Source organism: Loxodonta africana, chromosome 1 (genome assembly GCF_030014295.1).
Source record: "Loxodonta africana isolate mLoxAfr1 chromosome 1, mLoxAfr1.hap2, whole genome shotgun sequence".
NCBI classification, from domain to species: Eukaryota; Metazoa; Chordata; class Mammalia; order Proboscidea; family Elephantidae; genus Loxodonta; species Loxodonta africana.
The window spans coordinates 215,355,621-215,373,148 of NC_087342.1; the positions used below are offsets into that span (position 1 = coordinate 215,355,621).

The 17,528-nt window shown below is 39.5% G+C and overlaps 1 protein-coding gene across 2 annotated transcripts in view; it reads left to right on the plus strand.

Annotated features, from left to right (window-relative positions):
• The window catches only part of LOC100658721 (metabotropic glutamate receptor 1), a 169,278-nt gene that overhangs the window by 63,404 nt on the left and 88,346 nt on the right, over positions 1–17,528 (plus strand). Inside the window, exons 1-3 of one of the 2 annotated variants that reach the window (XM_064291887.1) lie at positions 11,020–11,075; positions 11,250–11,496; positions 16,741–16,909. In XM_064291887.1, coding sequence (XP_064147957.1) covers positions 11,045–11,075; positions 11,250–11,496; positions 16,741–16,909 — 447 coding nt within the window. In that variant the 5' untranslated portion in view covers positions 11,020–11,044. Of the gene's footprint in view, positions 1–11,019; positions 11,076–11,249; positions 11,497–16,740; positions 16,910–17,528 lie in introns of those variants that run through there. The other variant, XM_064291884.1, reaches the window with a different exon arrangement.

Consider the following 17,528-nt stretch of genomic DNA (forward strand, 5'->3'; position numbering starts at 1 on the left):
CATTGATACGTTATTATGAACTAAACTCTATATTTTGATTAGTTTTTCTGTTTTCTGTTCCAAGATCCCATGCAGGATATTACATTTATTTGTCACGTATTCTTAGGCTCCCCTGAGCAGTGACATTTTCTTAAACTTTCCTTGTTTTTGATGACTTTGACAGTTTTGAGAAGTACTCGACAGATATTTTGTAGAATGTTCCTCAATTTGAGTTTTGCAGATGTATTTCTTACACTTAGACTGGGATTATCAGTTTTGGGGAAGAAGCCCACAGAAGTGAAGTGCCATTCTCAATACAAGTCAAGAGCATATCCTATCAAATTATCACCGATGATGTGGATATCGATCATCTGGCTGAGGTAGTGTTCACCAGTGTTTACTGTAAAATTGCTTTTTATTCCCCCTTTACTATACTGTACACCCTGAAAACAAGTCACTAAGTATATCCCACACTTAGACGGGGAATTTTGTTCCACCTCCTTAAGGACAGAGTATCTACATAAATTATTTGAAATGCTACTGTACAGGAGATTTTCTCTTTTCCTCTATTTTTTATTCAAACATTTATTTATATCAATATAGACTCATAGATATTTATTTTGTATTTTGGATTATACTACAATACTACATTATTTTTTGTTGTTGTTCAAGGTGTTATAGCTTTGGTCATTGGAAATTCTTTCAGTTGGCTCTGGTGTCCCTTCGACATACCCTATCATTTTGTTTTTTGAGCGCTTCCTATCTTTCTGGTACTATAAAATGCTCCACTCTCATATACATTTCCTGTCCCAGTTCTACAATCAGCTATTCTCCAGAAGAGCCTTGATCCTTTTTTACTGGGGAATGGTGTTAGAAATCAAGATCTGGGACTGAATGTGCTTGTTGCTACTGAGGTGTTGCTACTTCAGTGGATAGAACAAGGAAATACATGTATACCAACCTACACGTAAACATATATATTAAACTAAACATAATCTCATAGTGATATCCCCAACAGCATTCCTGTTTCACATGGTGTATTCTAGCCTTTTCCCTTTGCTTATCTGTAACTTCCCACTCCAACAGTGATAAATCTGGTTTCTACCATCTGCCATCCATTTACTTATTTGTTTGACTTTTATACATATTTACAGCTATTTCAGAATGGTTACCTGTAGCTCCATGAGAAATAACTACTACCCAGGGTAGTAAAGTGCCTACATCCCATTCCTAGATATGATTTTGATGGATTTGGATCAGTATTCTGGCCTCTCAATATGTTCCTTCTTACTAGAATTTGTATTTGGTACTCTTGGTTTTGTAAATATGTCCTTCACAACCTGAAAAGAATGGTTGACACATTCAAACAGATTTTCATGATGTCTGGGCTTTGTATTTGTTTTATTACATAGGCTCTGCTGAGAGTTTTTCACCTATATGCTCTGGATACAATTAATCTTAGGAGCTACTCTTTTAATTTCTGTGAAAGACATTGACTAAAGTCTCACTGGCAATGAGTTTTTATTAGGTCCTTAAACCAGAAATGATACGTGTTGCCTTCGAGTCAATTCTGACTCATAGTGACCCCATATGACAGAATAGAACTGCCCCATAGGGTTTCCAAGGAACTGCTGGTGGATTCAAACTGCTGACCTTTTGGTTAGCAGCCAAGCTCTTAACCACTGTGCCACAAGGGATCCTTGGGAATTTCAGGTTGATTCTTTTCGGGAGAAACTGTTAGGAGATACCACATGAAAGCAACATGTCATTTAAGATATTCAGGAAATTTCTGCAATTACAACATTGGGACAGATAGTGCTATGGTCTCCTGGGCTGTTAAGCCTACATCAAATATCACTGTGAAATATTAACTAATAGTGCCCCGGGGGAAATGAATCTTCAATGACAAATCTATAGTGTATTTTATTCCTAGGTGATGCAGACATGGTAGTAAATGCTATGGCCTGTATTTAAACCACAGGGTCTGCCCTGAGCACAGCAGGCTTTGTTCTAGGCCCCCATTTCAGCCACATATAGTTTGAATTCCAAAAATTCCAAAAAAAAAAAGGCTGAAGGATATGAAACTCTTTAATATGTCCCAAAGTAGATTTTTTTAGATATAGTATTGTCTCAAGTCGATTCTGACTCATAGTGACCCTATGCACAATAGAACGAAACACAGCCTGGTCCTGCGCCATCCCCACAATTGTTGTATTGTTGCAGCCACTGTGTCAATCCACCTCATTGAGGATCTTCCTCTTTTCTGCTGACCCTCTACTTTACCAAGTATGATGTCCTTCTCCAGGGACTGATCCTTCCTGACAACATGTCCTAAGTATGTAAGATGCAGTCTCACCATCCTTGCTTCTGAGGAGCTTTCTGGTTGTACTTCGAAGACAGATTTGTTCATTCTTTTGGCAGTCCATGGGATATTCAATATTCTTAGCCAGCAACACAATTCAAAGTTGTCAGTGCTTCTCTGTCTTCTTTATTCATTGTACTATTAGTTCAGTCTAAATCACTGCATCATGAAACTAGAGGAACTCAAAAAGGACAAACCATTTTCAGGAACTCAAACCTTCCCCCAGAAAACCCACTGTCGTTGAGTTGATTCTGACTCATAGCAACCCGCTAGGGGGTTTTTTAGGGTTTCTGAGGCTGTAAATCTCTATGGAAGCAGACTGCCACATCTTTTTCCCTTTGACCTGCTTATGTTTTTTACAGCCAACCTTTCAGTTAGCAGTCAACTGCTTTAATCACTGCACCCCAGGAACTCAAAGAGGCCCATAATAGCATTAAACCATGGAACCCCCTTTCATATTTAAAAAAGAAAGAAAATAGCATCCTTCCTATCACCCATGAATAAGGGCAGGTGGTGCTATGAGCATATACCACCCCTTAAAAGTTTAGAAGAGGACAAAAGAAATAGGCTTGTCATGGATTCTCACCCAGCAGGTTGTTGAGAAGGGAGTTGGTTCCTGATGAATTTTAACAGTCTAACTTCCCACATTGGCTAAAGCAGGCAGCTGTCTGTAACCTACTCCAGTCTCTACCATTGCCTGCCAAATGCTTACTACAGACCTACAAGAATTAGTTACTCCCAGAGGGAGTGGTTTCTAACTCCAGGACACTGGTTTTGTGCCAGATCAATAATAAAGGCAAAGACACAGCAAGCTGCCTTCTCAGGTGGTTACTGCCTGCCCCTGTATTCTCTCTTTAGAGAAACAAAGAGCCCCACAGTTCAACTGAATATCCTCACCTGATCTTCCACATCACTTAAGCACACCAGTGAGTACCCCCTTCTGTTTTTCAACTACACCATAATTTTTCAAAATATGAATTAGCTAAAACGCAATTGTGTTTTCAGGGAATTGAAGGCTTACCATACATTATCATCAATTTGCAGGGAAGCCTGCTGCTCATGTGTCACATAACTGGGTGATTTCTGTCTTAACAATAGATCGTGATGATGTTTTTAGAAAATGCCTTTATTATTCACATATGTTAAATCCAGGTGGGTTTAAGCAATAGAAGTTCAAGTAATAATAATCGTGATAATAACAGGCTTGATGTGATGATCTTTCCTTTCCTCTCTCCCATCCTATGTAAGAGTTAATTTACATATTAATAAAATGAATAGAAAATAATGGAAGGGTCATATTTTTCTGTGATGTGAGCAGAGAGAGCTCTTTAGGGTAAGAGGAGACGATGGACTCAGAGGAACTAAAAAAATTTCACAGATCCTAGACTCAAGCATGGGCAAGGCAAGACTGTTCCAAATCTTATCACCAATTCTCCATGGAAAAGCCTGAAGAAAATTTAGCATCCCAGACCTTCAAGCAAAATTGAGGGCAATTGAGTGCTTTGAGGTCATTATATATAAAAAAAAAAAAAGATAATAACATAATTAATCTTCCTACAATTTAATCTAATACTCAGGTAATTTAAAGGAATGGGGACTTTGTTTTATTTACTTGATAGGTTAGCAATATAAAATAATTACAGCCCTTTCTATTTTGATGGGAATTGAGATTGCAACAAATTGTGTATCGAATATAGAATGGTGCCAGATCAAAAGAGGCAGTGGGGTGCTACAAAGGGCAAGAAATCAGGAGGATATATTCTCCAGGGAGAGTCATGTTTTCTAATGTTACCCAGAATGTTTCCTTGCTTTATGGGAAGATAGGAAATGCTTCTTTTGAAGTTTGAAGTTAGTGTTGAGGGTCCAGATTTGAGAAGACAGCATAACAGATGGGGTTGCACTAACAAGATCAAAAGTGCAGGTATGACCAGAAATACTTTATTGGTGGCAAACTTTATTTCAATCTATTTTTTATATTTTTCAACTCTGGACATTCAAACTGAGACAAGCTTACTGAAAACTCAGAACTGACTGCGTTTGCCAACAAATGTCCTGCCACCTCTAATGTGACTGCTCCGTAATGGGGAAGGTGCTCCATGCCTGCACAGGGCAGCATGACAGGGAGCAGCCCAGCTCTGGAGGTGGCTACCTACACATGCGCACGGCCCCTGTCACTTGCTGCCTGTGTGACCCTAAATACGGGACTGCTGGGATTTTTGTGGGCTAACCAGTGCACCTCTTTCCAAAATTTGGATCCAACTGAGAAGTAGACCCAACTGTCAGACAGATGAAGATTAAAATATAAGTTTTTTAGTAATATGACATGGTTGTAGCTATAAAAAAAAAATCCATTGTTGTTGAGTCGATTTGGACTAAGAGCAACACTATAGGACAGAGTAGAACTGCCCTATAGGGTTTCCAAGGCTGTAATCTTTATGGAAGCAGGCTGCCCCATCTTTCTTCCATGGAGCAGCTGGTGAGTTGGAACCACCAACCTTTCAGTTAGCAGGTGAGTGCTTAACCACTGTGCCACCAGGGCTCCTTGGTTTTATATATATATATATATAGACATATAAATTTAAAAATACTTTATAAAAACTAGAATTAATTAGTAAATTTAGCAAGGTTGTAGGATGCAAAACCAATATATACATACTGGTAGTGTTTCTATATACTAAAACCAAAAAAAACAAACCAGTTGCCATCAAGTCAATTTTGGGACAGAGTAGACCTCCCCTATAATGTTTCCAAGGAACAGCTGGTGGATTCAAACTACCAACCTTTAGGCTAGCAATGGATAATTTAAAACATTTAAAAATATACCAATTGTAGTAGTACCAGAAAAATTAAATACCTAGGATCTGTATGCTGAAAGCAGCAAAACAGTGCTAGGATAAATTAAGGAAGCCCTGAGTAAATGAGAGCCTTCTTCTGGAAATGTCCTGCACCATGGTCTGGGTAGCGGTTTAAGTGGATGTGTACATATATAAAAATGTACTGAGCTGTAAAGATTTCTGCACTTTACAGTGAGTTATACTTCAATAAAAAAAAAGAGTTTTCACAAAGGTTTAAACTAACAAAGAAACTAATCGACAAACAAAAAACAAAATCTGACTGGGGACATGGTTTAGATATGTGGCCACAATAAAACCAACCAGTTGCCGAGGAGTTGATTCTGATTTGTGCGGACCTCACGTGTGTCAGAGTAGTACTGTGCTTCACAGGGTTTTCAGCGACTGATTTTCTGGAAGTAGATCACTAGGGCTTTCTTCCAAGGTGCTTATGGGTGGACTTGAACCTCCAACCTTTTGGTTAGCAGCCAAGCATGTTAATCATTTGCACCCCCAGGGACTCCATCTGGCCACAATAGAGTTTCTAATTCTTGACCCCAGAAATAGATGGATTAACCTGTCTAGCCTCTGCCCAGCTGAGCAGCTACATTTACCACAGGCCAGAGAACCAGAATCTTGAATACTGCTAGGAGCCTAGATCCAAATGGGAGAGAAAGGGGCTGCACTGAGAAAGACTGGTTTCTTTTTCTCAAGCCACCAACCAGATGAGTCACTTCTCTTCCCATTTCTGTTCCTCTTGAGGCCTGAGGTGTTCCTCAAATTGGGGTCTCTTCACAAAGGAAAAAGAGAAAAGAGGTCCCCCTCCCCAGCTGTGACTTCACTTCTCTGTGCTTTAGTCTTCTCATTTGTAAAACGGCGGTCATAGCGGAACTTATGTGGTTGTAAATGAGTTAAAAGAGATAATACGTGTGGAGAGCTTTGCCAAGTACCAATAAATGTGGAATTGGAGGAGCAAAGCAGAGAGTTTTAGGAGAGGGGAGATCTTCAAACAGATAACTTGATCCACTTGTGTTATTTTATAGATTAGGAAACTAAGGCTCAAGGGGTCAAGACCTTTGCCCAGGCCCCACTGCTATTGGAAATACATTGTTGATATAGTGCAGCAGAATGACTGTATCTAGAAGCCAAGTGTTCATGTACCTAGCTGAGTTCTTTCTGCTATGCCGTTCTGCTGATCCTAAATGGCAGGGAGAGTATTGCCGATTCTTCTGCCAATGAACATGAATTTCCTGGTTTCCAAAGATACACTCTCTGTTCCTACCCCGCAGAGGCTCTGTATGCCGGTGCGCTCAGGTAGCAATTTATACCCCTTGTTTGTGCTCCTGCAATGAGAACAAGATTACTGTTTAGAATCAAGGTAGCTATTTTCCCAATCCACCGTGAAGTAGTTAGGCAGGTATTCTTTCGAAGGTAAATAAACACATTCAACTATGATTATTTGATTCCATTTAGTATGCTAGAAAAAGGTAATGGTTTAATGATACCCTAGCGGTCTATGGCAGTTAATGCACCACAGAAAATGAATCATAAAATCCAGTGCTCACTAAGACCTCCGAACCTGGGGTCATGAAAAGGCACACCCTCAGGGAGTCAAAAGTGTTTCCACCCTCCACCCAGTGACAATATTATTCCGTTGTGATTTTCTATTCACGGATCATGAAAATACAGGGTGTTTGGGAGACAGGAAAACTCTGTAACATATCCTTCTTTGTTAGGTGATAGAGCCTTGGAACATTATCTGGGGACAGTTGCTATGGCAAAGAAAACGGTCTCATAAAGTCCACATCATTTTCTACTTCTATATCATGCGTTTCCAAATGCTAGTTCATTAGCCTGAAGCCACAGGAGGCTGAGCGTGGGGTAGCAGCTGAGAGAGTGTTTGTATTGGTGGTAGCACCCATCTCCGTGTGCAGAGCCAGTAGACAAGTGGGTTAGGGACGTGCCTGTGTTCACCTCAGGTTTGCACAAACACACAAGCTGTTTGTTTGTTTTGGGAAGGGGTGGGAGCTGTGACTTTGGAAGTATTCCCTGGAAACGTGTGTCTAGCTTCCTGCTGTCTGTGTGGTAGATACTTCCTTGTTATAGCTTGCTGTAGACAGATTGGGTGCCAGTGCTTCTAGTCAGAGACACAGCCGTACACATCTGGAACAATTTTAAGGAGAAAGGCAAACTGGGGCTTGATGATGATGCTTTTATACAGCAGGCTGCCATGTTACCAGGAAAAACGCCTTCTCTGCAGGGCCAGATTAAGCACGGATAGTCTGTGTTGCCCCTCTGCTTACTCACGCGTTCCGACAGAATGTGTGAGTTACATATACACACATGTATATTTGTGTGTGTGTCTAGCTATCCATTATGTAACTTCTTTTTAAATGCAATTCATCTTGGATCCAGTTGCTTATTGGGTGAATGTAGCAAAAGTTAGGCTAGATAGCCCATCCCCACCTCCTGTTTATGAAAAAGAAATAGTATACTCCCAAGAGACCTGTCAAGATAAGTTTCAATCACACGAGAGGGGACCGTAGGAGACAGATGTCAACGAAGGTGTTGACATGGTAGGAGCCTATAGCTTAAACAACCTTGCACGTGGGCACCCTTGTGACCCTGCATGAACTGCATTTCCATTCAGCACATTCACAGGCATTGGAAGTGGTATCAATGGCATTCAGTGCCCTGCTGGTTCCCATCCACTGAGCAGTGCTCACTTTTTCTTGTGTCCTACCTGCTTGTCATTTCTGGGTTTTTGCTTCGTACAACTGGCACCCCTGTTTTGTTGATGCCCTGAGCACATACTTCCCTTGCTTACCGAGTAATTCATCCCTGCTTTTCTGTTTTTTTTTCTGTAAATTTCTGTGTCTGTGCCCACTTTACAACTAAGTGTAACAGAGCAAGGACCAAGGAGGCATTTGAACTCTAGTTGTTCCACTGCTCTTTCCTCCCCCGTAAAATGGTGAGATTAATGTCTGTTTGGCAAGATTATTGTGAATATCTGAGCTGATGTATTAAGTATTATGCATAAAGAACACAAAAAATGATAGGAACGTTGTATGTATTTCCCATTAACATTAGACAAAGGTAAAATTAAATAATTAAAATTAATAAGACTATTGTACTGATTGCTTTTTGGCAGAATAGGTATCTATAGATAAATTTTACCCACGAAAATAACATCAGTAGATCCAGTTAGAGGGCAACGTGGTTCCAGAGATGCAGCAGTTTGCCCAGTTTATGCTGTGTTCTGGAATGATTATTACTAGCACTCACTCGCACTCCCAAAAGTGGCCCAGTTTGGATGTTAAATTATGTAATCACTGCAAATACAGATCAAAAGGAAAATCTTGATCTCGGAGAAATCTAATAGCGGTTACTGTCTAGCACAAACTGAGCCCTGATGGCCCAAGCACCCTCTAGACAATTCCGGCTGAAGACATTTGTACTGGGAACACCCACGTGATTTTTTTATATCATAAATCTTAGATAGCAGTTATCCCAACAAGACAGAGTTCATAGACTTGTCCCTAACGGAGAATTTTCCGTTTGGTAAGGAACACGTTGTGCTCATCCCTGTGTTTCCCCCCGTCTACTCCTGGTGTCGACTGTAATCGCTGTGTCTTCGGTGGATGCCTTGGTGTTGACTAAGGGCTCTTTAGGTGGCTGCTGCCTTGAAGGCTATTTTGCCACTCAATTTTTTTCTTTATTTCTTTAACTAACGGTAGTTTTTTCTGATTAAGGTTATTTTGCCGCTCAAGTTTTACTTTCTTTAACTACCGGTAATTTTTCCGATTCTAGCATCTCTAAGGTTTAGCTGTAGCACTCTGGGGTTTTCGGCAGCCTTTAAAGGCTTAATATTTAAAACTTATTGGAGATGGTATTAATTTATGTCTTTTATTATCCTAATAAGTTTGAAAGAGAGGGAAGGAAAACTAACATTAAGGACCAGTGGCTTTTGGTTACAAATGTAAGTTACCTTATTTCAATGACTTTCCAATTTTGTCAAGGAGGATCTTTGCTTTCTGCTTTATATAACCTTCTATACTTATCCTGCATACTTTTATTTGTAAATGCCCTTTTTTTCTTCTTTTACTCTTCATTCCCTCTTGGAAATTTTATTTTTGATCGAGAAGATATTACTTTTAGCAAATTGTACTTTTAACAATTTCCTATTAAAGAATGTTGGAAGTTGGATTAAAATTTGATTTTATCCCCTTCACACTGTACTAGGTGTTTAGAACCTCACTCTTAGGGTAGATGCACATATGTATTTTTTACTTTTTCATTTATATCTAAATAAGTCTAAATAAAAATTGTTATTTTATTCCAAGCTTAATATCAAGTCAGAAGTATTTACTGTTTTCTCTAAGCACTCTAGGCTCCCGTAACTTTTTAAACACTCTGCTACTCTCCAGCCAAGGGACCTTAGTGTCCAGTGACCTTTTTAGGCTGGAACAAACAAGGCAGCTGGTAGGGAGTACAAGGAGCATTATGTGGTTCTCAACAACATAAACAACTGAACTCACCAACCTTCCCACCCCTTAGAACCATGAGCAAACATCACAGAGACCCTCACTGTCAGTCAAGTGGGGGAAGGAAAGCCCACTGCAGAAAGAAGCAAGTTTCTGGAACTAATTCAAGATCTCTAATAGCAGTTTTGTGCTGCAAATATATTTTGTTTCCTGAACCAGTTACCTTTTTCTCAGCAAATGAAGTTGGTCACCAAATTTCTTGTCCATATGTAAGTTCTAAAGTTTAAATTTCTAATGTGAAGCTTATGTCTAATGCAATATTGTTCTTATGAAAATGTTTGGCAATTGCAGGACATCGATCCTCTGTAACATAGGTAGAAATGATTGCAGGGCTTTTGACATTTATAAGTAGAAGCTAAAGGCCAAAATTAAATATTTAGTATAACTTCTTCATCAAGAAATATTTTACCTGAGTTTCTAATAATCAGAAAATCAGATTTAAATATCTCTGTGCTGCAAATCATATATAACAAGAGATTCATTCTACCTATTTCTTCTTCCATCTCTGGATTTCTGTGGCTCTAGAGATGATAAAAATAGTGAAATTGCCAAAACAAAATGTCAGAGTTCAGATATTGTACATACTGAATTACTGTGAATTGTGGGTTGTCATAGAGGACATGGAAAATGCTATTCCAGTACTGTGATACAGAAAGACTTTTAATATAAGTCCCTTTAAACCAAGAGGGAATAAGAGTTATTTCCATTGGTCCTTCAGGATTCCCTTGTAATATGTGAATATTCTTTATTTTCATCTCTGTGAAGAAGTTTGTTTTATATTTTATAAAACCATTACTGTATACAGAAAATGAAACTGAATAAAGTATTTGCAGGTAGAATACATCAGAGCTAATCACAAGCATAAAACTTGAATGAAGTGGGCCTGGCTTTTACCAGTGTCATTGCTCCTCCTCTCCCTGTTGTTCGTTGCCATCAAGTGGGCTCTGACTCAAGGTGACCTTATGTATGACAGAATGAACGTTGCCCAGTCCTGTGCCATCTTCATGATCATTGGTATATTTAAACCAGCTGTGGTGGGTGTTGTGTAAATTCACCTTATTGAGGGTTTCCCTAATTTTTGCTGACCCTCTAGTTTAGCAAACATGATGTCTTTTTCTAGGGATTGATCTTTCCTGGTGATGTGTCCAAAGTAAGTGAGTCAAAGTCTCACCTTCCTCACTTCTCGGGGACATTTGGTTATATTTCTCCTAAGGCTGATTTGTTTGTTCTTTTGGCAGTCCACAGTATAGTCAATATTATTCACCAGCACCATAGTTCAAAAGCATCAGTTCCTCTTCTGTCTTCCTTTTTCATTGTCCAACTTTCACATGCACATGTGGGAACTGAAAACTTGCTTGGGTCAGATGCATCTTTGTCATCAAAGTGACATATTTGCTTTTTTAAACTTTAAAAAGGTCTTTTGCAGCATATTTTCCCTTCCTCTGGGAGCTCTGAAAAGCATTCGAGAGTTAAACATGTAGGTCTGGTCTTCAGTATTGCTACCTTGGTACTGATTTGTTTTTATCGTTACAGGCAATGAAAGCTTAGAAGAGAACTACGTCCAGGACAGTAAAATGGGATTTGTCATCAATGCCATCTACGCCATGGCACATGGGCTGCAGAACATGCACCACGCACTCTGCCCAGGCCACGTGGGCCTCTGTGATGCCATGAAGCCCATTGATGGCCAAAAACTCCTGGACTTCCTCATCAAATCCTCATTCATCGGTGTATCTGGAGAGGAGGTGTGGTTTGATGAGAAAGGGGATGCTCCTGGAAGGTAAAGCAGTTTTTTTTTTTTTTTTTTTTTTTTTTAATTAATGGATTTGACAAACCTTGTGAGCCTCCTAAGACCAGATAGATGGCAACTCTGGCTCTTTCGGTTTCATAATCTCTGGGAATCGTGAAGATAAATGCGGGTAGATAGTTGAAAATATAGGGCTGATATTCCCATGGAACTCACCCAAAAATACCACACAACTTTTTAAAATCTTGGAAATGCTTACTGGTTAATATATACAACCATGGTATCTCACCAGTCCTGCCCCCCTGCCCAGCTATCACCCTGGCCCTTCCCTTGGAACCACTGGACCTCCCTGTAAGCCCGAGAACCTAAAGAGGTTATACCTGGCCAGCTGGAGCCTCTCTGTCCCTGCAGCACCGGGCTGGGATTCTTTTTGATTGATAGATCTCAATGCTATACTGGTTGTGAAGTATTACATCTGCTTTAAAAAGCTTGATTTAGGAAGGGAACCAAATCCTATTCATGCGTTTCTTCTGCTCAGGCTAATTTATGTTTCTGCAACTGCGTCTCTTAGAAAAAGAAGGGAAATAATTTTCTGTTGAGGATTGAATCCCTGTGCCTGTTAAAGAATTAGTCAAACCAACAATAGTTTAGCTTAACTAGTAAAAATGTCTTCCTTGAACATTGTATTCTTTTAAGATATATTTACATGGTATCAAATTGACAGCAGCAACTTGAAATATTAGATAGAGAACTTAGGGAGCAATGAGTTTATGTCAATGGGGGAGAAAAAATTCGGAAAGAAAGGTGAGAATGGTTGCACAACTTGAATGTAATCAATGTCACTGAACTGTGCATGTAGAAATTAAACCTAAGTGGTGCAGTGGTTAAGCACTCGGCAGCTAACTGAAAGGTCGGTGGTTCGAACCCACAAGCCACTCCTCAGGAGAAAGAGATGGCAGTCTGCTTCTATAAAGATTTATAGCTTTGGAAACTCTATGGCGCAGCTCTACTGTCTCCTATAGGGTTACTATGAGTTGGAATCAACTCAACAGCAACGAGTAACCCTCTGCTGTTAGGTGCTGTCAAGTCAGTTCTGACTCACAGCGACCCTGTGTACAATAGAAGGAAACACTGCCCAGTCCTGCACCATCCTCACAATTGTTGTTATGCTTGAGCCTATTGTTGCAGCCACTTTGTCAATCCATCTCACTGAGGATCTTCCCTCTAGGGAGGGCAAATGATATAAATCACTGCCAACAATTACAACAATGAATTCATCAGATTCCTTCCGAACCACCGGTTAGGTGGGAGCAGATTTTTTGTTGAATTACGAGTGGGGTGGATATGATGCTCCAGTGTCTGGACATGTGGGGAGCTTCTGAGTGCTGAGTGCCTTAGGGCATGGTGACAGGAGGAACAAGTAGGGCTGCAGTTTAGAACACTGACTACCTAACCTCCTATACCCTTGATTATAATCCTACATTCTACTGGAAACTAGGCTCACTGAAAGGTCAGATTTGGAATGGAAATCATTCTTTGTGATTCTATAAGATAAAGTTCAAAATGTGCCTAGCAGAGGCCAAATGCCTTTTAGACTCTTCATAGATATGAATGTTCTGTTGCTTTCTCTGTAGGTTATCCAAAATATACCAGTTACTGTGGAGTCGATCCTAACTCATGGTAACCCCATGTGTGTCGGAGAAGAACTGTGCTCTATAGGGTTTTCAATGGCTGGTTTTTCAGAAGTAGATCACCAGGCCTTTCCTTTGAAAGGAAACCCTTGTGGCGTAGTGATTAAGTGCTATGATTGTTAACCAAGAGGTCTGCAGCTCAAATCCACCAGGTGCTCCTTGGAAACTCTATGGGGCAGTTCTACTCTGTCCTATAGGGTCGCTATGAGTTGGAATCAACTTGATGGCAATGAGGGGTTACTCTGAAGACTTTCTGGGTGGACTCAAGCCTCCAGCCTTTTGGTTAGCAGCCGAGCACATTAACTATTTGCACTACCCAAGGACTCCTATCCAAATTATAAGCACACAATTTTAGCTCATTTCTCCTCCATCTTTAATTACATATTCAAATTATGGGCTTTCCCCTGGGTCCCTTTTCAGGGATCATTTCCTCAAGCTTGAAATTTGTCAGCTTAATCTGTTTTTAATTTCTATTTCAATATCTCCCTCTACTTCCATCTCCTGTCATGCCATCATTCTCACTTTTGGTTCCTCTTGTAATTATTTTAGTTAATCATCATGCAACATAATCTGAATGCATCTAGAGGATGCTGTAATGATGTAGTGTACAGCATGAGAATATTCTAAGTAAATGCTACTGTGCCGGGAAGGAAGCCGGGGTAGAGAAAAGAGCACACACGACACATGGGAGGTCCTCATTTTAGTAAGTCAGTGTTTTTCCCTTGGTGCTTTCAGTATTCCTTTTTTTCCCCTCCAGCTTTTCGGGCTTTTTAGAAATGTGTTTCCATACCAAAATATTGTGAAAATTTTCAGTTTCTAAATGCTAATGAAGTGTGAACTGATTTCCCTTATGAAAGAGCAAATCAGGAAATTGAAATAAAAGTCTTAGGAGATGGATTTGTAGGGAAGAGATATTCTGAAGCTAGCATTGCAACAAAACCTTCGTGGAAAGCAGTGGTGTCACCCAGTGAGGTAGCTCATGGTGTAACTCCCCCTGCCCATGGACCTCCCCCTGTACCGGGCCATAAAGCATCCTTAGAAATGTTTTTTTTTTTGTACTATTCTTACTCGTAAATTGTAATTCCCATATATTATTCCTTTTCTGTCAATTACTACTTCATTCTCAGAATTTATTGATCTAGGTTCACAATTACTAATTACCACAATTTGGTAGCTAAAACACCAGAAAATCTGACAAAATCAGCAACTATGAAAACACCGGCAGCAACCAAAGCAACAGTGTGTGCTTGCAGTTAAGTGCAGATGAAGCCACGTGATTTCAGCATCACTGTAGTTGGGTAATAATGACAGCTGGGACCTTAGTGCATTAGAAGCTTCAAAAAGTAGGTTAACATAGTATTAGCCTTGTAGGTATATCGATACATGCAAGCTGGACTTACAACAAATGTTTTTGTTGTTATAACTAACTACAGGGATATTTTTATTAAAAAATAATAATAAATTTCTGCTGAAACATTGCACATAAAATTTAAAGACAATCATTTTGGTGTCGCCCTCTCTGACAGTGTCACCAGAGACAGTCCATACCTCATCCTCACCCCGCTCCCCACTAGTGATGCCACTAATGGAAAGTATGTAAGGAGCTGTAATAACCTAATATGAAGTAAAAGGCAAAAATTAAAAGAAATTATAAAGAAAGTTACTCATGCCAAACACTCACAGGAGGTTTTATAGGCATAATGAGTTTAGAATGGGAAAGTAATGGAGGTGTAGATTAGTACCATTGATCAACAGAATGAGTGTGAGCCATCAGCCCAGAGTTATCACCCATTTGGATATCACTCAGAGAGCTACTTTGAAGAAAGTTCTCAGCTGTCTCAGCAACAAGGGGCATAATAATTCTCTATTAGCCATAGGTTAGGGCAGCACCATTCTCTTCTTACTCTAGGCAAGTTTTGTTCACCTGGCAGAGAAGGAAGAAACGACCCTTATTTTCCCAGAATCCCTTTTCTTTTTAGAGGACAGCTAGGGGTAGAAGTTGCCAGAATATGGATATGGAGAAGCCATTGACTCTCAATAGGTGACAGAACTAATTTGTACATTGAGAACAGGCAGGAAAACCATCAAACTGATATTAGTTGTCTAGAGAAAGAACTGGGCTCTTCCATTCAGCCAATAGGTTTCTGATGCTAACACTGATTGGTAGTAGCTTCTTGGAGTGCTAGGCTGAGAAACATCCTGAGTCAGATTCAGGGACAAAGAATACCAGGATGGATTAGGCATGTGTGCGTGTGTGTCTATGGGGAGAAAGAGAGCTGTTTGTGTTACTTAATCGCCACCCCTTTCCTTGGGTCAAGCAAAAAAAAAAAAGCAAGAGTCTGCACCTCTTCTATTCTAGCCCAAGAGTGTGAAGGCTCTGCATAGGTATGAATCATGCTTTGAATAGCCAGTAAGGGAGAGAACAAGGCGTGAGTTGTAGAAAACTGCACATTAAGTTATAGTTTTCTTGGGGAAAATAGCAATATGAAAAAAAGAGTTAACAATACCAGACAGTTTTCAGTGGCCAAAAGATAAATAGTTATGCCAACACAAAGATGCTCTCCAGTTTCCTTGTATTAATGGAAATAATGAGAGTATTTTGGAATATCCATGGTAATATAAATATGAATGCTATTGTGATGTTACTTACATACCCATCTGTCCCAGTTGAAAAGTGGTTTTACTTGCCTTATCTCAACACATCCCTACTAGAGTCCCATGAAGCTTAAAGTGTTAAGTGACATTTCTAAGTAGTATAATCTACTGTTAAAAATGTTAGAAAAGAGACCCCAGCTTGCACATTGTAACGTCAAGTCCTGTGTTCTTTCCATTGGAAAATGTCCTCCACTGCCAACACTGAAAAACGATGAGCTCTAACCCGTAGAATACACTCTGGCAACGGTGAAGATTTTTAAATGTAGATTTTGCCATCTTGTAGCATGCAGCATTCAAAATTACTGAAATAGCTGACAACAATTATTTGGATTCAAAATGTTTGTCCTAATCAGTGAAGAGATCAGTTTAAATGTCGGCGCACAAGCTATTAAATCCCTAACATCCTTACTAATTAAATATGGGTTTCTCAGATTTCTTGCTCTATTAGCACCTAAAAAGGCATCAGACTTAGTAAAACTCACCTATTTTAGTTCAGTATAATGAAAATGAAAACTGAACGTGCAAAAGAAATTTGGAATAGAAGTAAGCAAATTAAGAAATAAATGTTTAAAGGATTGTTACTTATTGAAAGAATAATACAGTGAATGCTGATTTGAAGGATATCATGATCTACTCAGCACACATTGAATTATTTTTTGCAAAATAAGCAGAGTGAGAAAAGTCCAAGAGTTAATACATACATATTTTTAGCAAATACAGAAGATACATAAAACGGAGGCTGAAGAATGGAATACACATTTTGGAGCACCAAAGGAAACATACTAAATAAACTAAAATATTGGCAGTAGCTCTATTGTGGGGTGGGATGACTCTTTTATCTCTCTTCTGTCTACTTCATCCATATACTATATTTTCTTTATTTTCTACAAGGTGTTCATATTTTCCGTGATCCACGTTGTTTTCTTTGTAGATATGATATCATGAATCTGCAATACACTGAAGCTAATCGCTATGACTATGTACATATTGGAACCTGGCATGAAGGGGTGCTGAACATCGATGATTACAAAATCCAGATGAATAAGAGCGGAGTAGTACGGTCTGTGTGCAGTGAGCCTTGCTTAAAGGGTCAGATTAAGGTAAGCCTCAAATGCATTCTTGGATGGTGCCCATGGTGAGGTTTACTTCCTGGGCGTAAGTAAAGGAAAATACAGACATGCTTCTTAAATTTGACTGCCCAGAAAGGGTGTGCCATGCTTACTGTTTTTCCTTTGGGATTGGCTAAAACTGAGAAGATATAGTTTAGAAAGTGGAAGAGGCAAACCATTTGATTATTTAGCCTTTATTTTGATTGCAGTGATGAGCTGGGCTCGTAAACACAATGTAGAAAGTAAGGGAATGAGTAATCAAATTAAAAAGTGAACCAAGTAAATGTGGGAACCAAAAACCAACGGTACTCCTTAGTCATAGTTACAGCCATTGCTAAAGAAAGCAAAAACTGAACAATGCTGAATAAGCTTATAACTAAAGTAACAGAAGCCAAAATGAGGTAACTCAGTCCTCTGATCTTCCTCATCTTTTCTAGCAAAGAGAGGGTCTCCACTTTAGAATCATTCACAGGGGCTTTTTTGGGCTGGGGCAAGTAATAACCATGACATTACTGGATACATAAACCTTGAGTAGGCATCAAGTAGTGAGCGAGCATTTCGCTGCACATGCTAGAGAGGATCTCTGTGAAGAAGGCAGCCCTTTCTGTAT